Here is a 20,363-nt window from a genome sequence, read left to right on the forward strand (position 1 = left end):
CTCCTCCCCCTCCTCCTCCCCCTCCTCCTCCCCCCTCCTCCTACCCCTCCTCCTCCCCCTCCTCCTCCCCTCTCCTCCTCCCCATCCTCCTCCCCGTCCTGCTCCCCCCTCCTCCTCCCCCTCCTGCTCCCCCTCCTCCTCCCCCTCCTCCCCTCCTCCTCCCCCTCCTCCCCTCCTCCTCCAATATATAATGCTCTCCTAGAGACTGCTCTCCAGATAATTGAGGTATTGCTGCGCTATTTAATGATAATATAGACACTGCAATATATTACTAAACTTTTCTTTCTTTTTAAAAAGACTCTCTTATTGATTTATTTAAACCCACATCTGGACTGACTCATCCCAAGTTTTTGAGTTCATGATCTCATTCTGGGTTTTGATGACACGTTTATGTTCCAAGAGAATTAAGTCAGTTGGGGATGGAAAGAGAGGGCATGTCACACAGAACTTGGTATGAAGTCCTGCCATGCCCAGGGGCTTAGGCTCTATCTGCTAGGTGAGGGGGGTCAAGAAAGGTTCCAAGGAGTTGACTGTCCTGATGAGTTTGGCATTTCAGGTTGCTCCTTCTGGCAGGCAATAAGTCTTCAAATAAGGACAGTAGAAATAGATGGTGTTCCAGAGGCCATTTGGCAAAACTGGGTAACTAATGGGAAATGGGTTGAGAGTGAACCAGGAGAGGATACTTAGGTTAACATCCATGTTTTGAAGAGTCTGGGATACATAATAATAAAAATCTATGTGATAGTTAAAATAACTATTGTCATCAAGCACCTGCTATTTGCCTGGTGCAAGACTGAATTTTTAATCATCAAGCTTTGAAATTTGGTACAATTAGTGTCCCCATTTTACAGATGATAAAACTGAGGCTCAAAGGAGTCACACAGCCCAAGATTACACAGGAATGGAGCAGAGCTAGACACCACAGGAATGACAAGACAAGTAAGACATAATTGCTATCCTTGGTGTGACACTTAAGGAATCTCTTTGTGGATGACCAGCACTTTAGAGTACACAAAACACCTTTAAATATGTTATTTTAGTTAATCCCCACATAGTATTGTATATGAGGCATTGCCATCATCATCTTACACATGATGAAACTGAGATCTAAATGGAAGGAGTTGCTTTCTAAGTTCAGACAGTAATTAGGTGACGCATCTAATTTAAATGATAAATCCGAGCAGTTTGCAGAACATTACAACTTCTTTACAAATGCCATGAGTGAGATACTGCTACTACTCACACTGGTGTAAGTCCCAAGTCATTCATGGGAAAAGAGTGCAGATGATACAGTTTAGATTCTGGGATCAGACTGCTTATTATATTGGCACCTCATTTCTGCTATAAGACCTTGGACAAGTTACTTATTCTCCTAGGTATGTTTTCTTATCCAAGAAATGGGAATAATAATGGCATATTTTGCTATTTTTATAAGGCTTCTGTGATAATTTTTAAGAGATAATTCATGCAACATGCCTGGAGCCTAGTAAAATTCAATTAATGTTAGTAGTAATAAAAATAGTTCAAAGAAATGACATAGAATTAGTTGCAGAAGAAAATACTAAAATATATAAAATCACATTTCAAATGAATGTTGAAGAATTTCAGAAGGTATAAGAGAAGCAATCCTGTGGCTAGGGAGTTAGGAATGTTTTTAATCCCGAGGATTGTTTTTGTTTAAGTTAGCAGTAGTGTTTATGAGCAGAAGAGTTAAATGATTGGAGATGGGTCAGGCACGGTGATTCATGCCTGTAATCCCAGCACTTTGGGAGACCAAGGCAAAAACATTGCTTGAGACCAGGAGATAGAGACCAGCCTGTATAACCCTGTCTCTACAATAATAAAAATAATGTTTTAAATTGTTGAATATGTACTTAAAGAAAAGCAATTAGGCAGCATAATGAAATAGTCCCAGAGAGAAGAATCAAGGCCCTGAACAAGGGTGGTAGTGGAGGGGATAGAAAGGGGGAGATAGATCGGTATGAAGGGCTGCAGGGCATTTTAGGAGCTCTTACCAGCATGCATTTGGATTGCTTCTTCACAACATCACTTAGTAAATACATAAGAAATGCAAACTCACTTTCTAACCCTGCTAAGCAAAAAAATCTAATCTGGATGGTGTTTGCTACACTACAACAAAATGCATTCCAGAATCAGGTATAAACAATTTGGGAGTTACATGTTGTTCTGATTGCCTGCACTTTTTTTTTTGTGCTTTGGTGCAAGAAACCCAGAGTTGGTGTATGGATTCACGTATCCACATTTGCTATTCTGTCTGCTTTCTGAGAGGTGTTTATTCGTTGGCTTCTGTGCTTATTTGTACTTGTGTTCTCATCTTGAAGCATGGTCTCTAGGATAATTTTCTCAGAAGGCAGAAATACATGAAATGTAAAAATATCTACACTCTTGTGCCTATACCTATATTTTGATCTCAGTTGAATTTTTATAGTTGTCCTGCTGTTAAGCTGAATTAACATTGAGCAAAGAGACCACTTAAAAAATTTTACTAGTAGTGTTTCAATTTCTTGTATCCTAGATTTAATGGAAGTGGTTAGACATTTTGTAATGAGCCGGTTCTTCATTCTATAATGATAGTTTTTGAATGTCATGATCTAAAACTAGCAAAAGTTTTGAGACCATGTACTACTTATGGAAAAGAGAGGGGAATATTTAAACCTGAAGGGTATTTTTCAAAATAGCACTGGGCTGGCTTATCCTGTCTAACAATCCTGGATCCAGTGCGAGTGGATTGCAGTTTGCTGGTGCTTATTCAGATTAGGGCAGAGAGCTGGTTTGAATGATCCAGCTGTAAGTGTACCCTTCCAGAAGTACCCTTCTACTCTTGGAGGATCTCAGGGACTGAAATTATCTCAGATCCAAGGTTACCAGGGACAATGACTTAACCAGTCCAAATTAGGTTTGTACTTGCTATGTTTCCACTTAGATCGGGTGTTTGACATTTTCGCATGTGGCAGGGAAAAGCTTTTATGTCCTGATGTTTATGAACATAGCCTGGTTGGTCAAACAAGAACAATGAGCTATCACAACAATTTTCAATTTTCCTGGGCATATCTTATGTTTGTAAGTTTCTAAGTTTACAATGTAGAAGGCAGCTAATGTTAATAATAAGTCCACTGTCGACAAGTGTGGTAAGGCCTAGGACTACCTCACTCAGTGATTACTACTGTAAGATCACAGTCCCTCTGAATCTCGTTGGACATTCAAAATGTCCTTAAAGTGTTAGAAACAGGCAAATATCTTTTTAAGTCTACTACCTCATGTATGCTTCCTGTGCCCATAACTTAACTGAATGAATCCTTTAAATGAGCTGTTGATGTCCTATTTGCCATTTTTTTCCTCCCGAAGAAATTCGTGTTTAGCTGCAAGGTAACTTCCCTGTGTGAAATTTACAGGTTTGCCAGCCATAGAAAACATTAATGCATAATACATAAAATGTATGCTCCTTTTGAAAAAAAAAAAAAAAACAAGGAATTTAGTCCTTGCTTTCCAAAAGGAGAATACATGAATCTTGCATTTTTATTTTTGATGCCTTTTTGCCTCTAAATATATGAGATGACTATTAATGCCCATATTCACAGCAGGGATAGAAGGGAAGTGGCAGTAAATTGTAAAGCACATTTACATTATAACAAGGCCTGTGGAAGCATTGTAATTCACACAGTTATTTCAACAGAGGTTTGGACTCCCTCCAATTTAATTTTCTGAAGTTGGGCTGTGCAGCCGGGTCATTCCTGGTCTAATCTGGGAAATGTATCTCTTAAGGCTGTGGATCAGAATGCCAGCCTCCCAGTTGTCACCAGGGAGCATCATTTACAGCCACTGAGATCCGAGGGCAAAGCATCAGAATCACTTAATGTGGACACAGCAGCCTAGCTAGCTTCATAAATTCTATTGCAAAGAGCAATAATCAATATTTCATGTTTAATGATGCAGAGCTAAAATTACTATAGATTTTATGTCTTCTACTTTTCCAAATTATGCAAACATTAGTAACCCCTTTTTTAGTGCCCTTATTACACTTCCATTAAAAAACGGATGGAGGGGAGTGGGTGAGGAAGCCTGGTAATATATAATGAAATTATTGAATGGTCAAAAGCTTCAAAAGTGATTTTGGTTTTTAATTTTTGTTAAATAGTTGCCCTTAGGTTAATATATAATTATTTCCAAGACACAAAAACCTGATTTATGTAAGTGGCACAGGTTTTGTCACCCACAGCTACACAGTGAAGTAAACTGCAGATTGTTTTCACATTTTAAGTTAACTTAAATGCTCTGGGATATGCTGGGATTAAATGATCATGATGTTAGTCAGAAAAGTTAAAAGGTTGGCATTTAGAAACAAGTGAACAAGTGTACTTTAGAGAAAAAGCAATTTTGAATGGATTTCTGATTTTAAACCTGTCCAAAGAACATACGCTGTTTGCTTAGACAATAGAAGTGGTAGAGATTGAAAAAGGAGGAAAAATAAAAAACAAACCAGAACAGTGTTTTATTATTGGGCAGGTCAAGGAGCTGACTAAGCAGCCACAGTGATGGGCTTGTCTAACCTCTTAGCTATTCCACTGTCTGTGACAGAAGAAAAGACTGCAGGATTGAGACAAGAGGGTAAAGCCAGACACAAAAGAACAAAATTCAATACCCACCATTCATTCTAATAGTTCACACCCAAGTTACTTTAGAACAACTCTTATAACAGTGGGAAGCCTGGGAAGTAGTCAGTAATTTTTCACCATAACAGTATAGCCTAGATTCCTTTGCCACTCATAACACAGACTTCATTTGGAGAAATGGGATTAAGGATTCTGGAATGCTGTGTGTCTGGATTGTACTTGAATAATTCAACTTGTATTTTGCAGAGAGGTCTAGCCTACATTTAAAAGAAAAGAAGCAAATAGAGCATAGTAGAAATTGTCCTGTTATTTGGTGAGTCGAACCGAACCAGGTTCATGTCCTTGAGTAGTGACAACTTCTCCTATAAAGATTAATTATCAAACACACATGTTCTTCTGGTAAATAATATGATTAATTAATATGATTAGTTAAGTTTATTGGTTTATAGAAAAAGAATTGCAAAGACAGGGCAAACAAAAGGAACTTAGGGTTCTTGAAGTTTCTGGATTCAGAGACAACTCATGTAAAAGGACGACTGAGAGTTTAATGAAGTGACTATTTACATAGATGTGGCAGAGTAAAGGAGAAGCCACAAGGAAGAAGGAAGCATCTGGGGTTATCAATAGTTGAATGGGGCAAAGGCAGGGAGAGGAAGGAAGGGTAGGTCTTGGAGGGCTGAGAAAATGGAGCAGTTATGGGAATATGCACTATCTTGTGGGAAAGGCAACTCTATGGAAACTATGGCCATCAGTTATGTCCAACTGTGCTCCAGCAAGAGAGGAGAACAGAGAGAAAAAATATTTAACTTCTTTCTTCTGCTACCCTCTGGGCTCATGCCAGTGCCTCCCTCTGCTCAAACATTCCCCAGGGCCATAGAATAAAGGGTCTAATAGATAAAGTCCAAAATTATGAGCCTCTCAGACACAGGGAAGAATGGAGAAGAGTAAAGACTGTATCTGACAGGCAGACAATAGCAGACGATATAAAACTACTTGGGATTTTTTGGGCCATTAAGCTACTAAAGTTTCTTTTCCTCTTAGAATAACACATTCACTTATTCAACAGATAATATCAAGCACCTCTTCAATAACTCCTTTTGGGAATAGGCACATCAAAGTGAGTAAGTTACCATCCCTGACCTTGAAGAGCTGAGTGGGGTAGGCAGGTAAAGAGTAAATACTAAAAATAAGGATCACCAGAGGTTGCTGAGGAAGGAGGGTGGGGTACCCAACTTTCTTTTTGGGTTAGAAATATCTGGCTGAAGGAGGGGAAAATTGGGGTCTTCCCGAAAGAAGAATGGTGTGGATCAGTAGAAGAGTTAGAGACATGTTGTCACTGAAATGTCCAGTGGGCACGTGAGTCCTGGGATTTTGTTATGAATCATTTGACTGGGCTCAGAGAAGAAGTGTGTGCAGGGGCCAATGAGGTGGAGTGGGGAGAGGCAGGCTGGGCGCTGTCACACAGACCTTGGCTGAGGAGTTTGGAATCTAACCTGACAGCAACAGGGAGCTAGTAGAAAAATGGCATTGTTTTCTAGTAAGAAAATGGTATTGCCAGATATAAAATCAGAGACAAATGGGACTAGCAAGAGAAACCAATGATGGGATAGATCTATCTGTGTTTGCTTTTAACAGTAAAATAAAACAAAGGTTTCTCAAAGGATGAAACTCTGAGTGAAGATCTGTGGGGTAACATGACTTGCTTATCCATCTCTGAGAAAATGAGGACATGGTTTGGAACTTCCAGGCCAATTGAATTGAAGTGTTTTTGTATAGTTAGCTTAAATAACCAAATGATGAAATCAGTCCTCCAAATTGTCAGCAGAGCAGCTGCTCAGAAAGCTCTTGTTAGTCATTGACCTTATGTTTAATATGATTTCCTAGAATGTGGATAGTCAGATATTGAATAAAGTACTGCATCAAAGCCCTCCCCACCCAGCAAGCTTTCTGCAATGAAATATTCAAGGAAAGGAGAGTGGCTGGCACAAATTGCAAAAATGCTTTTCTTTATGCCCCCTAAGTCCCCAGAGAAAAAAAGAATAGAAGAAAGCATACCACAGCCACATCTTGGAGAAGAAAGTGCCAGGACTGGCAGTAGCTCCATTTCTTTTCTAATCATGATGCAGGGGGAAGAAAAAATTACAACCTAAAAATTCACCTTTGGTTTTTAAGAATAGTTAAGATTTCTCATTTAAACTATTTCCTTTCTGTATCAGAGCAGCTTCAAGTCTGACCATTTCCAGTCCTGCACTGCATAATGACGTTTGGCCAATATTGATCATATATACAACCCATAACAACATAACATTACAAAGGTTGCAATACAATATTTTTACTGTACTTTTACTAGATTTGGATATGTTTAGATATACAAATATTTACCCTTGTGTTATAATTTTCTTACAGTAACATATGCTTTATAGGTTTGTAGCCCAGGAGCAATAGGCTGTATCACATAGCCCAGGTGTGTAGTAAGCTATACCATCTAGGTTTGTGTAGGCATACTCTGATGTTCACACAATGATGAAATCTCCTAATGACAAATTTCTCAGGACATATCCTTGTTATTAAGCAACACGAGACAATATATGACCTAGATCTGTTACTTATGTCATTGGAGGTGGGGTGTGATATGATAAAAAAAAATAGGTAGGAAGTGTAGGGGAAAATAGAGGATAAATGTGGAGGCTTATTCTTAGAATATGGAACCAGAGTCTATAGGACTAAAGAGTAAGTTTTACCCTAAAAATAAAATGACATGTTAAATATTGCAAAGGATAATCTATCTATCTATCATCTATCATCTCTATATTTCTACCTATTATAATTACTCTGCCTATATGGTAGATATTTGCTTTCACTTGCTATAAATATCACAAATGTAATAACAGAGTTAAAACAAAAATAAAGATGTTTATAGATCATGTAGTTAAAGAGGTGGGCAATGATTGTTCTAACTGCCTAAAAAGAATCCTTGTGGCAATTAAATATTTAATTTTGCTTGAGCTTCTACCAGCCAAAGCAAAACAAATGACCTCGTTAAGACTTATGAGTTATTATTGATGAAAAGTAGTGTACTATTACATCAAAAGGGGCAAATATACCCTACTACTAAATTCTAAATTGTATTTCTCTTTAATTCCATTATATAAAAAAGAGATCCAGTGTTTTATATAGACACTCTATAATAGATCTCAATCCCTACCTCACCACAACATACATAAAAAGTAATTCACGGCCAGGCACTGTGGCTCACACCTGTAATCCCAGCACTTTGGGAGGCCGAGGTCCAGCACTACAGGAGTGCACCACTACACCCAGCTAATTTTTTTGTATTTTTTAGTAGAGAGGGGGTTTCACCTTGTAGGCCAGGCTGGTCTTGAACTGCTAACCTCAAGGGATCCACCCACCTTAGCCTCCCAAAGTGTTGGGATTATAGGCGTGAGCCACCGCACCCGGCCCCGTCAGTGTTCTGAAAAAGACATTTTAAAAGACATGGCCAAAACAAAGCAAGCAAACAACAGCTTAGTTCTGAACTTTTATAATGCTATGGCTCATCTTAGAATTTTGTATTCACTAGTCCTAGGTTATGGCTCACATGGTAACTTCTCAGGATTCTTTTACTTGTATAAAAAACAACAACAAAACAAAACAGAAACCTCAACTGAAAGTGTTTTTTTAAAGTGAGAGAATCTGGCCGGGAGCAGTGGCTCATGCTTGTAATCCCAGCACTTTGGGAGGCCGAGGCAGGCGGATCATGAGGTCAGGAGTTCAAGACCAGCCTGGCCAACATGGTGAAACCCCATCTCTATTAAAAATACAAAAAATTAGCTGGGTATGGTGGTGGGTGCCTGTAATCCCAGCTACTCGGGAGGCTGAGGCAGGAGAATCACATGATCCTGGGAGGTGCAGGTTGCAGTGAGCCGAGATCGCACCACTGTACTCCAGCCCGGGTGACAGAGTGACACTCTGTCTCAAAAAATAAAAATAAAATAAAATAAAAAATAAGTAGAATAAAACTGAAAAGTCCATCAATGTGCTGGTTTCAAGCTCCAGTTTGAAACAGATGTTCACAGCATCACCCTGGCTCTGGCCTCTTGGCTCTTTTTCCTTTGTCTCCATCCTCTTTGCTGTATTATATTTTTCCTTCAGTTAGTACCTATCACAGATGCAAATACTTCTGTCACAGTTCCAGTGTCCCTCACATTTCAAAATCCTAACACTCCAAAATCCAGAGGAATAAACTGAAGTTCTTCTCTAAATCCTAAGGTAAAGTTTAAATAATTAACATTGGTTGAGCAACTACTATGTGCTGGGCACTATTCTAGGCACTGAAAATATAGTGGTGGATGTGACGAAAAATCTACTTCCATGGTGCCTGCAATGTAGTGAATGGAGACAATCAAACACAAATACATTAGGAAGTGATGAAGATCATAAAGAAGTGAATAAGAGCATAAAGCATGGTAAATATACCACAAGTGATGGGTGACATTTTAGAGAGTTCAATCAAGGGAGGCTTTTTTGAGAAGGCAGTATTTGAGCAAACATCTGGATGAAGTGAGGAAGCCATGTGAGGGTAATGTTGATTGTAATTGTGCACAGAATTAATGTTCTGTGTACAAGGAACAGCGAAGATAAATGACCTAAAAGGGAGCAACCGTGGCTGTTTCTGAAACACCCCAAGACCAATATGGCTAGACAAGGGTGGGTTGTAGTATAGAGGGTGGCAGGAAATGAGGTCAGAGAGATAGGTGGGGGTTCGTGTTACATAGGGCTCTATAGGCCATGGTGATGAGTTTGGATTTCATTCCAAAAGTGATGGAAAACCACTGAATTATGAAGAAGAAAACATCACTTATCTATATTTGTTTATGATGAATCAAGAAATTAGTAGGTTGATCTTCTTGCATGACAAGTATGTTCAGATGTTGGTAGATCAGAGTTGAAGCAGCAGCTCCATGGTTTCATCAGGGTCCCAGGTACCTTCCGTCTTTCTATTTTATTATCTTTAATGTGTGGTTTTCCTCCTTATAGGCACAATGGCTTTTGCACCCTGGATTTCACTACTATGATCCAGGCAGGAAGAAGGAAGACCAAACATTAAAAGCCACATGCCAGCTGAATCTTTTTTTTTTTTTTTGGTATCAGAAAAACAATAGTTTATATGGAAGCCCCATTTAGTAGACTTATGCTCATATTCATATGAAGAAAAATTGATCTCAATTCTTACCACACACCATACCCAAAAATTAATTGACCATACACCTGAATATAAATGAACTATACATTTTCTAAGAGAAAATATAGGAGACTATATTTGGGGGCAGGAAAATATTTCTTAGGACACAGAAAATACTACATAACAAAAATAAAGTAAAACAATAAATTACATTGCATCAAAATGAAAAGATTTGCTTGTCAAAATATATTGATTGGGAAGAAATATTAGCAACACATACATCTGACAAAAGAGTTGTACCCCATAATATATAAAGAATTTCTACTGCTCAAAAAATAAGACATATAACTCAGTTAAAAACAAATGCAGGCCGGGCGCGGTGGCTCACGCCTGTAATCCCAGCACTTTGGGAGGCCGAGGCGGGCGGATCACGAGGTCAGGAGATCGAGACCATCCTGGCTAACATGGTGAAACCCCGTCTCTACTAAAAATACAAAAAAATTAGCCGGGCGTGGTGGCGGGCGCCTGTAGTCCCAGCTACTCGGGAGGCTGAGGCAGGAGAATGGCGTGAATCCAGGAGGCGGAGCTTGCAGTGAGCTGAGATTGCGCCACTGCACTCCAGCCTGGGCGACAGAGCCAGACTCCGTCTCAAAAAAAAAAAAAAAAAACAAATGCAAAAAATACTCAACATTATTAGTTATCAGCGAAATGCAAATTGAAATCACAATAAGATATCACAAATCCAGGAGAATAACTAAAGTGAAAAAAGACTGATATTGAATATTGGTGGGAATGTACAGCAGCTAGACTTCTCTTACATTGCTGGTTGGAATATAAAATAGCACAACCACTTTAGAAAACTGTGGAAGTTTCTTTAAAAGTTAAACATGTATTTACCTCGTGAGGTAGCAATTTCACTCCTAGATATTTACTGAAGAGAAATGAAAACACATCCACAAACACACTTGCACAACAGACTTGTTGTGCAAACAGATTTGCACAGCAATGATCATAGCAGCTTTATTCATACTAGGCCATATGGATATGAACACAATTAGAATGCCCATTAACAGGAGAATGGATTGTTGTGTATGTATACAATAGAAAACTACTCAGCAATAAAAAGAAATGAGCTATTGATACATGCAACAGACAGCATGGACAAATGTCAAAATATAATGTTGAGTTAATTAAGCTGGACACAAAAGAATAGATAAATTTATACGAAAGTCTAGAACAGGCAAAACTAATCTACACAGATAGAAATCAGAACAGGGGTGCCTTTGGGAGAGGAAAATTGGTTGTAAAGGGGAACAAAGGAACTTCCTGGGAATGATAAATGTTCTATATATTGTTTTGGCTGTGACTCTACCAATGGAAGCATTTGATAAAACTCACTGTATTGTACACTTATAAGGTGCATTTCATACTTTGTAAATTATACTCCAATTAAAAAAGAAAACCCAGGTACTACAAGACCACTCAGGTTATTATATGGAGAAGTGACTGATGCAGCCTAACCTAGAAAGCAGGGCAATAATTAGAAGATTACCATGGTTGGCTTAGACCAGACTGAGAGGTGGCCAAGTTCCAAATATATTTTGAAAGTGGGGTCAGTAAGATTAGCTCATTGATTGACTATAAATGGTAAGAGGAAGAAATGAGTAAAGTCTGGTTCTTAGGTTTAACTCTTCATAGCTTGGTGAATAGTGATGCCATTTGCTAAAATGAGGAAGAAGCAGTGAAGAAAGAGGCTTGGGTAGGAGGGTATGAGCAGAGAAATCAACATTTTGGTTTTGAGCTTGAGATGCTTGTCAGACATGTACATGGAACTGTCGAGTAGGCAGGGTGGATATCATATTCGAGTAGAAGAGTGAAGTTTAGAGAAGAGATCAGGTACAAATATAAAATAGAAGCTGTGAGACTGGCTGAGATCCCCTGAAGAGTTAGGATAGATAGAGAAGAGGACAGATGGCTGGGACTGGCAGCTGGCATGTTTCCAGAGGTTTTGTAGGAGTGGGGAAGATCTGAAAACAGCAATGAGGAGCAAAGAGAGTCCCACTCGACCTCCACACCATGTAGTATGTAGCACGTGGGGAAGAAATGGCCATCTCTTAAGAGGACTGCAGGGGAGAAGGTGGGCTCAGGGACTCAGCCAACTTTTTCATCTGCAAGATCCTCTATACACTAGACCTCTTTTCTGAACAATTCTTTGCTCTTCTTGCTCTAGCAAAAACTTAGCTGTCCCAGAATAGTGAGGCATAGTTTAGTTAGAACAACATAATTAAGGGTATATTCAAAGAAGTTGGGGAGATACAGGATTTTGCTGATGACAGACTGTAAAGGACCCACTGGAAAGGTTGGAAGGATTGGGGAGAAGTGGGTGATTAGGCCACATTCTGGAATGCAGTATGGGTTTAAGAGATTGCATAATGGGAGAGGTGATCTAGGAGACTTGGGTGTCTGGTGGGTTATAATCATGTGGAGGCTAGTCCTGATGGTCTTTTGGATGTAATCGAATAATTATTTCTAACTGCGGCTTCCCCTTGGGACTGGTCACTTTGACAATTTCTGGTGGGGGGTAAGTGGTGTGGTAAATGGTATGGTAGATAGTGTGGCCTCAGGGAATGGTGATCTTCCCAGGAACAGAGTTCTGCGAGTCTTCCTTAAATCCTGCCATGACTGATAAGACTGAAGAAGGGAGTCTCACCAGGAAGCTGGGCCAAATCCTGTCACACCTCTGTGGCCAGAGAAATGAGATTACAGAGACTACAAATGCCTGGAATTCAGGGATGGCGTGTGTGTGTGTATGTGTGTGTCTGAGCACGTGGGCTATGGAGAAGAGGTTGCCACGAGTTACTAAGAGACAAGAGAGAAGGGTTGCTGAATGGCCAAATGCAGCATGCAGTCATTAGAGTCTCTTACCCAGCAACCAGCAATGACAATACTGTTGAGAAAGTGAATTTGTAAAGAGTGTGGGTGGATCTATGTAAACATATCCAAATTCTGAAAAAATAATAGGAAACATTAGTGAGTAAAAAAAAGTCACACAATTTGAGTGACAATATTACATTCTAATTTGATCAAGGATCATGTTGTATTTTTGTGTGTTTAAACACTTAACCATCACACAGTCCTGAATTCTTTTTTTTTTTTTTTGAGATGGAGTCTCACTCTGTCGCCCAGACTGGAGTGCAGTGGCGCAGTCTTGGCTCACTGCAAGCTCCGCCTCCTGGGTTCATGCCATTCTCCTGCCTCAGCCTCCCGAGTAGCTGGGACTACAGGCACCTGCTACCATGCCTGGCTAATTTTTTTGTATTTTTAGTAGAGACAGGGTTTCACCGTGTTAGCCAGGATGGTCTCGATCTCCTGACCTCGTGATCCACCCGCCTTGGCCTCCCAAAGTGCAGTCCAGAACTCTTAATGTTGTGTTGTATCAATTTTGCTAACAGTTATGCTTGAATAGTATTGCTTGGAAGTAGCTGGTGACAATTTGTAAGATATATCTTTTCTTTTTCACAGGAAGAACTGAAAAGATTGCAGAATCCTCTAGAACAAGTTAATGATGGAAAATATTCATTTGAAAAGTAAGTGAAAAGTATTAAGTTAAATCATTTGCAAGGTTGGAAAGCTTGAGTAAAAAGAAAATCTTTCTGGTAAAAATAAGTAAGTAAATTGGACAGTTTCTTATGTTATCATTGTGGTCAGAGCCCAGAAATGTGGCTCATTTGAGATATAGGTAGATAAATGTATGACTAGTTGAGCAATGATACACAAGCTCTACTGCTTAACAGAGTAGTACAATACCTGGAAGATGTTTCTGGTGGTATGTCTGAGGGCTTGAAACTTAACTCTGACCTGTCTTAGTCTTTTAATCAGGGACATTTGTAGAAGGCAGGCACAAAATTTGTAAAAAGTACAAAGCTAACACTAAGACTAACAGACTGAACATTCAAATTAACACTACAGAATGGGACAAAACTGAGCTAAAATAAAGCAAAAAAGAAGAGATGAAATTGAACAGAGATAAAAGTAAATATTTATAATATACCCTGTACTGTTGAACACTCACTGACTCATCAAATTCTGATTATAGCCTTTTGATATAGGCATTATTATTTCCATTTCACAGATGAGGAAAAACAGGCTCAGAGAGGTTTCAGCAACTCCATGTATACTCAGCTAGTTAGTGGTGAGAATGGGAAATAAATCCGGGTGTGGTTGCCTCCAGAATCCTTGCTCTCAATCACTGGCTGAGCCCCAGTGTACTCAGGACCAGTCAAGCTGGTTGGGTGTCATGCTTGGCTCTGGACACCACGTTTAAGAATCACATTGACATTCCCAAGAGTATTAGAAGAGGTCAATTAAAATTGTGAGAGTTCTGGAACCATGTGAAACTACTACAAAGAGCTGAGGATGTGTAGCTTGGACAAAAGAAGTCTCAGAAGAAATGTAATAGCTGTCCTCAAACATTTGAAGGATGTTCCTATAAAAGAGAGGCTAAGTTGCTCTTCGTGCTCCAGAAAATAGAACAAGAGTCAATGAGTAGGATATATGGAGAAACAGCATTGTGACTCAGATAAGGAAAAACTTTTGTAAAAGTTCAACCTACCCCCAAACAGAATGAACTTTGTTAAGAAGTGAGCCGTGGAGGGGCAGAAAGGCATCACACCTTTCCTCACTCATTATAAGGAGCACAGCCAACACTCCTGTAACAAAAGACAGGTTAACAAAAGAAAAGCTCAACAAGCTTATTTAGTCAGAGTTCTTTATTTTGTTTTATTTTATTTTTTTGAGATGGAGTCTCACTCTGTTGCCCAGGCTGGAGTGCAGTGGCACTATCTCAGCTCACTGCGACCTCCGCCTCCCGGGTTCAAGTGATTCTTCTGCCTCAGTCTCCTGAGAAGCTGGGATTACAGGCACGTGCCACCATGCCTGGCTAATTTTTGTATTTTTAGTAGAGTCAGGGCTTCACCGTGTTGCCAGGCTGGTATCAAACTCCTGACCTCAAGTGATCCACCCACTCAGCCTCCCAAAATGTTGGGATTACAGGTGTGAGCCACCGCGCCGGGCTATTTAATCAGGGTTCTATGTGACATGGGATCCTTCAGAAATGAAAACCCAGGGAAATTGTCCACTTTAATACTTAGTTTTGATGAAGAATGGACAGCCCTGTAGAAATGTGATTGGACAAAAAGGAAGGATCTACTGTATGAGATGGGAAAACCCAGCAAGGCTGTCAGTTCAGATTCTTCTTGGCCTCTGTGCAGCATTCCTTCCTCTTGGGCATGGGGCAAGAACCTCTGGAATGAGGGTCTTAGGACTCTCCGTCAGACTAGGTAGGTCAGAGAATTTGTTTATGACCAGATTTTATACAGAAAGGCAGGGGAAGGTTAGAGGAATATTTTTAGTTTTTGTAGCTTGTTTGGGGGAGAAGGGTTCTAGTTTCTATGACCTGCCTTGTGGAAGAGGAATTCTGGTTTTTATGGCTTGCATCATGGAAGAAAGAGGGGCAGGGACAGAAGGGCAAGAGAAGGTCAGAGAGGAAGTGACGTTGCTTCTGAGGCCTTTTCTCCTTCGGTTCAAAGAACTCAGCATGCCAAACACCATACTTTACAGTATGTGCTGAGCCCCAGTAGCTGATAAGATACTGGAAGTGCCGAAGAAGAGTGTAAATGACCATACATCTGAAATGTTAAAAAATATCCTGGAAAATTGAAAACTTTGGGTCTGATGCCTCTTTCTACTCTTTCTCAGCTTTGTCAGTCCAGACAAAATTTTTAACCATCTTGAGCCCCACTATACTCATCTTTAAAAATGAGAATAGTAGTCTTGACTTGACAGTCTTATTGAGAGCATTAAATGAGACAGCCCATAATAGCCTGATACCTTCAATGCTGGCTCCTTTCCTTTCCATCTGGGCAAGGGTTTGGGCAAGACAATCTCAAAGGTTCATTCCATCTGCACGATCCTAAGAATCTGGCATGTCATCAGATTGAAAGGAAGTTTCAGCCCTTTGACCAAATGAAGTTTCTGTTCATTTATTTTTATTATGCCTGCTCTCGTTAATATGAATAAATAAGAATAAAATAGCAGAATTTCCCTCCACCACCACTGTCACTAGCTATATGTAAACAATAACTAAAGAGTTTTTTGCTGACAGTAGAATGAAGACTTTTCTTTTATAGAGATTACCGTTGTAATGACATTAGTTCTAGATCAGTTATTTTTCACCTTGGCTGCTCTTAGAATCAGTTGGGGAGCTTAATAAAAATGCCCTGGCTTAAGCTCCACTCTAGAAAAATTGAATTAGATTCTCAGGGGATGAGGCCCTGGAATCAGTATTTCTTAACATCTTCCTTCATGTAGCTCTAAGGCGGAGTTGGGGTTGAGAACCAGTAGTGAAAATATATTTTAGACTCATTTCACTTATTCAATAATCTCCTCATGCAGCTTAATTCTCCAAGGACACACTTTCTGTATGATGTTTGACCCATTTATTTATTAAACCTGGCCATGCTGGTTTTTCATTATTGATTTTTTTTTTTGAGGTGGGGTCTTGCTCTGTCACCCAGGCTGGAGTGCAGTGGTGTGATCTTGGCTCACTGCAACCTCCACCTCCTGGGTTCAAGCAGCTCTCCTGCCTTAGCCTCCTTAGTTGCTGGGATTATAGGTGCCTGCCACCACACCGGCTAATTTTTGTATTTTTAGTAGAGACAGGGTTTCACCATGTTGGCCAGGCTGGTCTCGAACTCCTGACCTCAGGTAATCCACCCGCCTTGGCCTCCCAAAGTGCTGGGATTACAGACGTGAGCCACTGCGCCCAACCCATTATTGATCTTAACACAGGAAATGAAGTTTTTTTTGTTCTGCTAACTGACCACAATTCTATATTAAACCTCTCACTAACACCAGCATGTATCTTTCTCAACTGTCTGCTCTCAGGAAGATATTTGAAAATTAATGGTATCTGTGTGGGCTTCCATCTGCCCCACCCTACTCTTTCCGCTTTATTATCCAGAGGCCTGAGAAAGCTAAAACCTTCTGGAAATGACCAGTTTGTTTTGTGTGCTTATTTTTTTTCAATCCCGATTGAGGAATTCCAGCAATGGGAATTAAATACTTCCTTCAAACCACATGGGCCCATGGGGGTAACCTTTCCTTTCATGCTTGTCCAGGACAGAGAGAAAACAAGCAGTGACCACCAGCCCTAACAACTATACCCATTTGCCTGGAATTCTGGAGATTTTTTTGGTCTGTTTTAGGCCAGGACTATGTCCTTGAATGCTGTCAAATTTGATTGAAAAATTGATGTACTTTGAGTGAGCAGATTAGGCATTTCGTTATAGCTGCAGCTGACTTAGGTGCTGATGTATATCATCTCAGCTACTTGAAATGACCATAAGTTAAGTGATAGTGGTGTCAGAACACTTGATTGGTTATTCCCCCTTGGAACATTACATTTATTCTGAGTGCTGAACAGGGTTTTGTGGTAGACAGTTAGTGTGAAGGGGAGGGAAGCTGCAGCTCCGTACTATCTGAGACCATTGGCAGAGCCAATCAAGTGCATTTGTGTATACACACACACACACACACACACACACACACACACACACACACACGAGCTTAGCAAAGCTTGGCATGTGCCAATAAACAGAGAAGAGCAATTGGTAACGCCATTAATTGGAAGGCTACTTATGACTCCGTTGTTTAGGAAAATCACTCATTAACTTAAGTAAGACCTTAGGCTGACTGCCATATTTTTGTAAATATTAAATCAGCCTGGGTTTCTGGTAGGAGATGTGTGATTGCAAGTCACAGATTGTACTGAGGAGTAATCATTTTATTACCCACAGACAATTATTGATGGAATGAACTAAAGCTATCAGATTTAAACCAACAGGTATTGGTAGTTTATAGTTTGGTGAGGATATATAAATTATACCCCCAAATTAGCAAATGTGTTAATATTATGAAAGTTTTATTTTCTTTATGAAAACATTAGCTCTGTCTTTGTTGCATATCTACAGGCCCTACAATATATAACTTTATTGCTTAATTTGTAATTAATAAGTAACAAGAGTCTTAAAGTATCCTTGTCATAAGTCTGTATATATAATATATAGAATTATAAAAATAAGACTTTCTGTGTTAGTCCTTTCTCACACTGCTATGAAGAAATACCTGAGACTGGGCAATTTATAAAGAAAAGAGATTTAATTAACTCACATTTCCAGATGGCTGGGGGGGCCTCAGGAAACTTGCAATCTTGGCGGAAGGCACCTCTTCACAGGGCAGCAGGAGAGAGAATGAGTGCCCAGCAATTGGGGGAAGCCCCTTATAAAACCATCAGATCTCGTGAGAACTCACTATCATGAGAACAGCATGGGGGAAACTGCCCCCATTATTCAATTATTCGATTATCTCCACCTGGTCTCGTCCTTGACATGTGGGGATTATTACAATCCAAGGTGAGATTTGGGTGGGGAGAGAGCCAGATCATATCACTTTCTATGCCCACCTACCCAGGATTAGGTTCCTCTGTGATTCTCCTTTAATAATATCTGTCACACTTGCAAATACTTGTGTAATGTTCATGTTCTCCTAGATCGTGGGACCACAGGAACAGGGACCATGTCTAGTGTTTTCACCATTTTATCCTCCATGCTTTGCATCGTTCCTGCCACACAAGAGACATTAAATATATGTGTAGAATGAGTGATTAACAATGAATTAGTAATGGACCCTGAATACCAATGGCACAGAGTAAACAAGAGTGCTTCCTTGCCCCTCAACAATCAGGCTGAGTAACCCCAAGCTATCTTGGGGTGCTGACACCACCTACTTGTCATGTAGGAATTTATGTGCTCTCCTATGTTTTCCCTACCACCTGGACATTCCTTTCTAAAAAGAAAAAAATACATTTGTGATTCTAAGGGATCTCTCCAGCACAATTTTTTTCTTTTTTCCCCTTTTCTTTACTACCACCATATTCCTAGTCCTTATAACCTGGACTATTTGAATAGCTTTCTAACTAGTTTTATGTCACTCTCTTTGCTCACTCCCACCACAAATTATCCTTAAACCCTCCATTTATCATATTTCCCTGCTCCAAATGCATGGAGCTCCCTGCTGCAATAGATTATGATCTACAGTGTGAAAAGCTTTTCACACTGTAGATCATAATCTATTGATGGTTTGTTAAATAAATTTGGTGGGTCACCACTGACCTTTTAAAAAAAGTTTCAAATATAATTCAAAAATCAAAGTATATCACATGTAGTTGGGGGAGTAATGTTTCTTGAAATTTTTATTGCACACACACACATGCCCCCTACCTTACCACATGCACGAGTATTGAATTGGGATGTTAAATATATTACCTATGAAAACTTCAGTCAGTGGGATTAAGTTTAATAATCCTGATATTAAAATACTCCAACCAGTGCCTTCTGGTGGAGAGAGCAGTGAGATGTGAGTTTTAATGTGGTTCCTCCTGTACAGTAAATTTAACATTATCTCTCCAAGCTTCAGATTTTTCAGCTGTACAGTGGGGAAAGTGACTTAGTTAATGGAAGTTACTGTGAGAAATAAGATAATGCACATAAAATGTCTATGACAGTGTGTTATACATATTATGGGACCAGTAACTATTAGCTTTCTGCTTATTAAAGCCTATTTCCTTTTGTTCTCCTATTTTTTTCATCCACTTCGACCAAATTTCTCTTTATTTTCTAAAAATATCCTTTGAATGTTTTCACCTCTATTTGTTTTATTGTCTTCCTCATATGTTGCCCTTCACTCTCAACTTACCTACTTCCTGTCAGTCCTTCAAAGCTCATCCCAAGAGCTGCCTTCTCCATGAAGCCCTTCTTGATCGTTGTAGCACTAAGAGTGCTATAAGCTCACTGAAAGCAGTGATCATTTCTCTATAGCCCTCTGCCTTTCTACAGGTCAGAGATCCATGCTTTGTTCCCAGTGGAAGCCCTGAAACGGCTTACAAATGAAAGGAGGAAAGGTCCAGTGGCAGTGGTACTACTGGGGATGAGTAAGGTCTTCTCTACAACTTACTAGTTTTCCAGTATCATGGAATTTATAACCATCTCCTTGTGTTTTTTCTCTCCCTGAAATTGTCCAATATGCTCCTTTTCTTTTCTCTTAAAGGAAATGATTTTCATACCATAGCTATGAATGTTAGTTGAGAACAGCAAAAGGACAACAGAAATAAAAGTCAAAGCCACATTTTTTTTTCATGATATGGTTACTCATCCATCATCCATCAACAGGAACTTTAATCAATTAAAATAAACAAAATTGAATCTATGTCTTATTTTACACATAAGTATAAATCAGCAGTATTATTGCTATAAATGTTAACCTTCCGGATTGAGAGATATTGAGACATTATTTCTGTTTCTAGTCACCAGCTGGCCATGGATGCAGAGAATAATATTGAAAAGTATCCCCTCAATCTACAGCCCTTGGAATCAAAGGTGAAAATGTAAGTTATTTCAAAGTATAAATTAAGCAATTAGTTCTAGTTTTATGAA

At 39.5% G+C, this 20,363-nt stretch overlaps 1 protein-coding gene across 4 annotated transcripts in view; it reads left to right on the forward strand.

Moving 5' to 3' along the window:
* SCHIP1 (schwannomin interacting protein 1) overlaps positions 1-20,363 on the forward strand; it is an 819,796-nt gene that overhangs the window by 155,339 nt on the left and 644,094 nt on the right. For all 4 annotated transcript variants that reach the window (XM_055381911.2, XM_055381912.2, XM_063704328.1 and 1 more), the window contains exons 2-3: positions 13,336-13,400; positions 20,234-20,314. In XM_055381911.2, the coding sequence (XP_055237886.1) occupies positions 13,336-13,400; positions 20,234-20,314 (146 nt within the window). The remainder of the gene's footprint in view (positions 1-13,335; positions 13,401-20,233; positions 20,315-20,363) is intronic.

Source organism: Gorilla gorilla, chromosome 2, assembly GCF_029281585.2.
Source record: "Gorilla gorilla gorilla isolate KB3781 chromosome 2, NHGRI_mGorGor1-v2.1_pri, whole genome shotgun sequence".
In the NCBI taxonomy this organism is placed as follows: domain Eukaryota; kingdom Metazoa; phylum Chordata; class Mammalia; order Primates; family Hominidae; genus Gorilla; species Gorilla gorilla.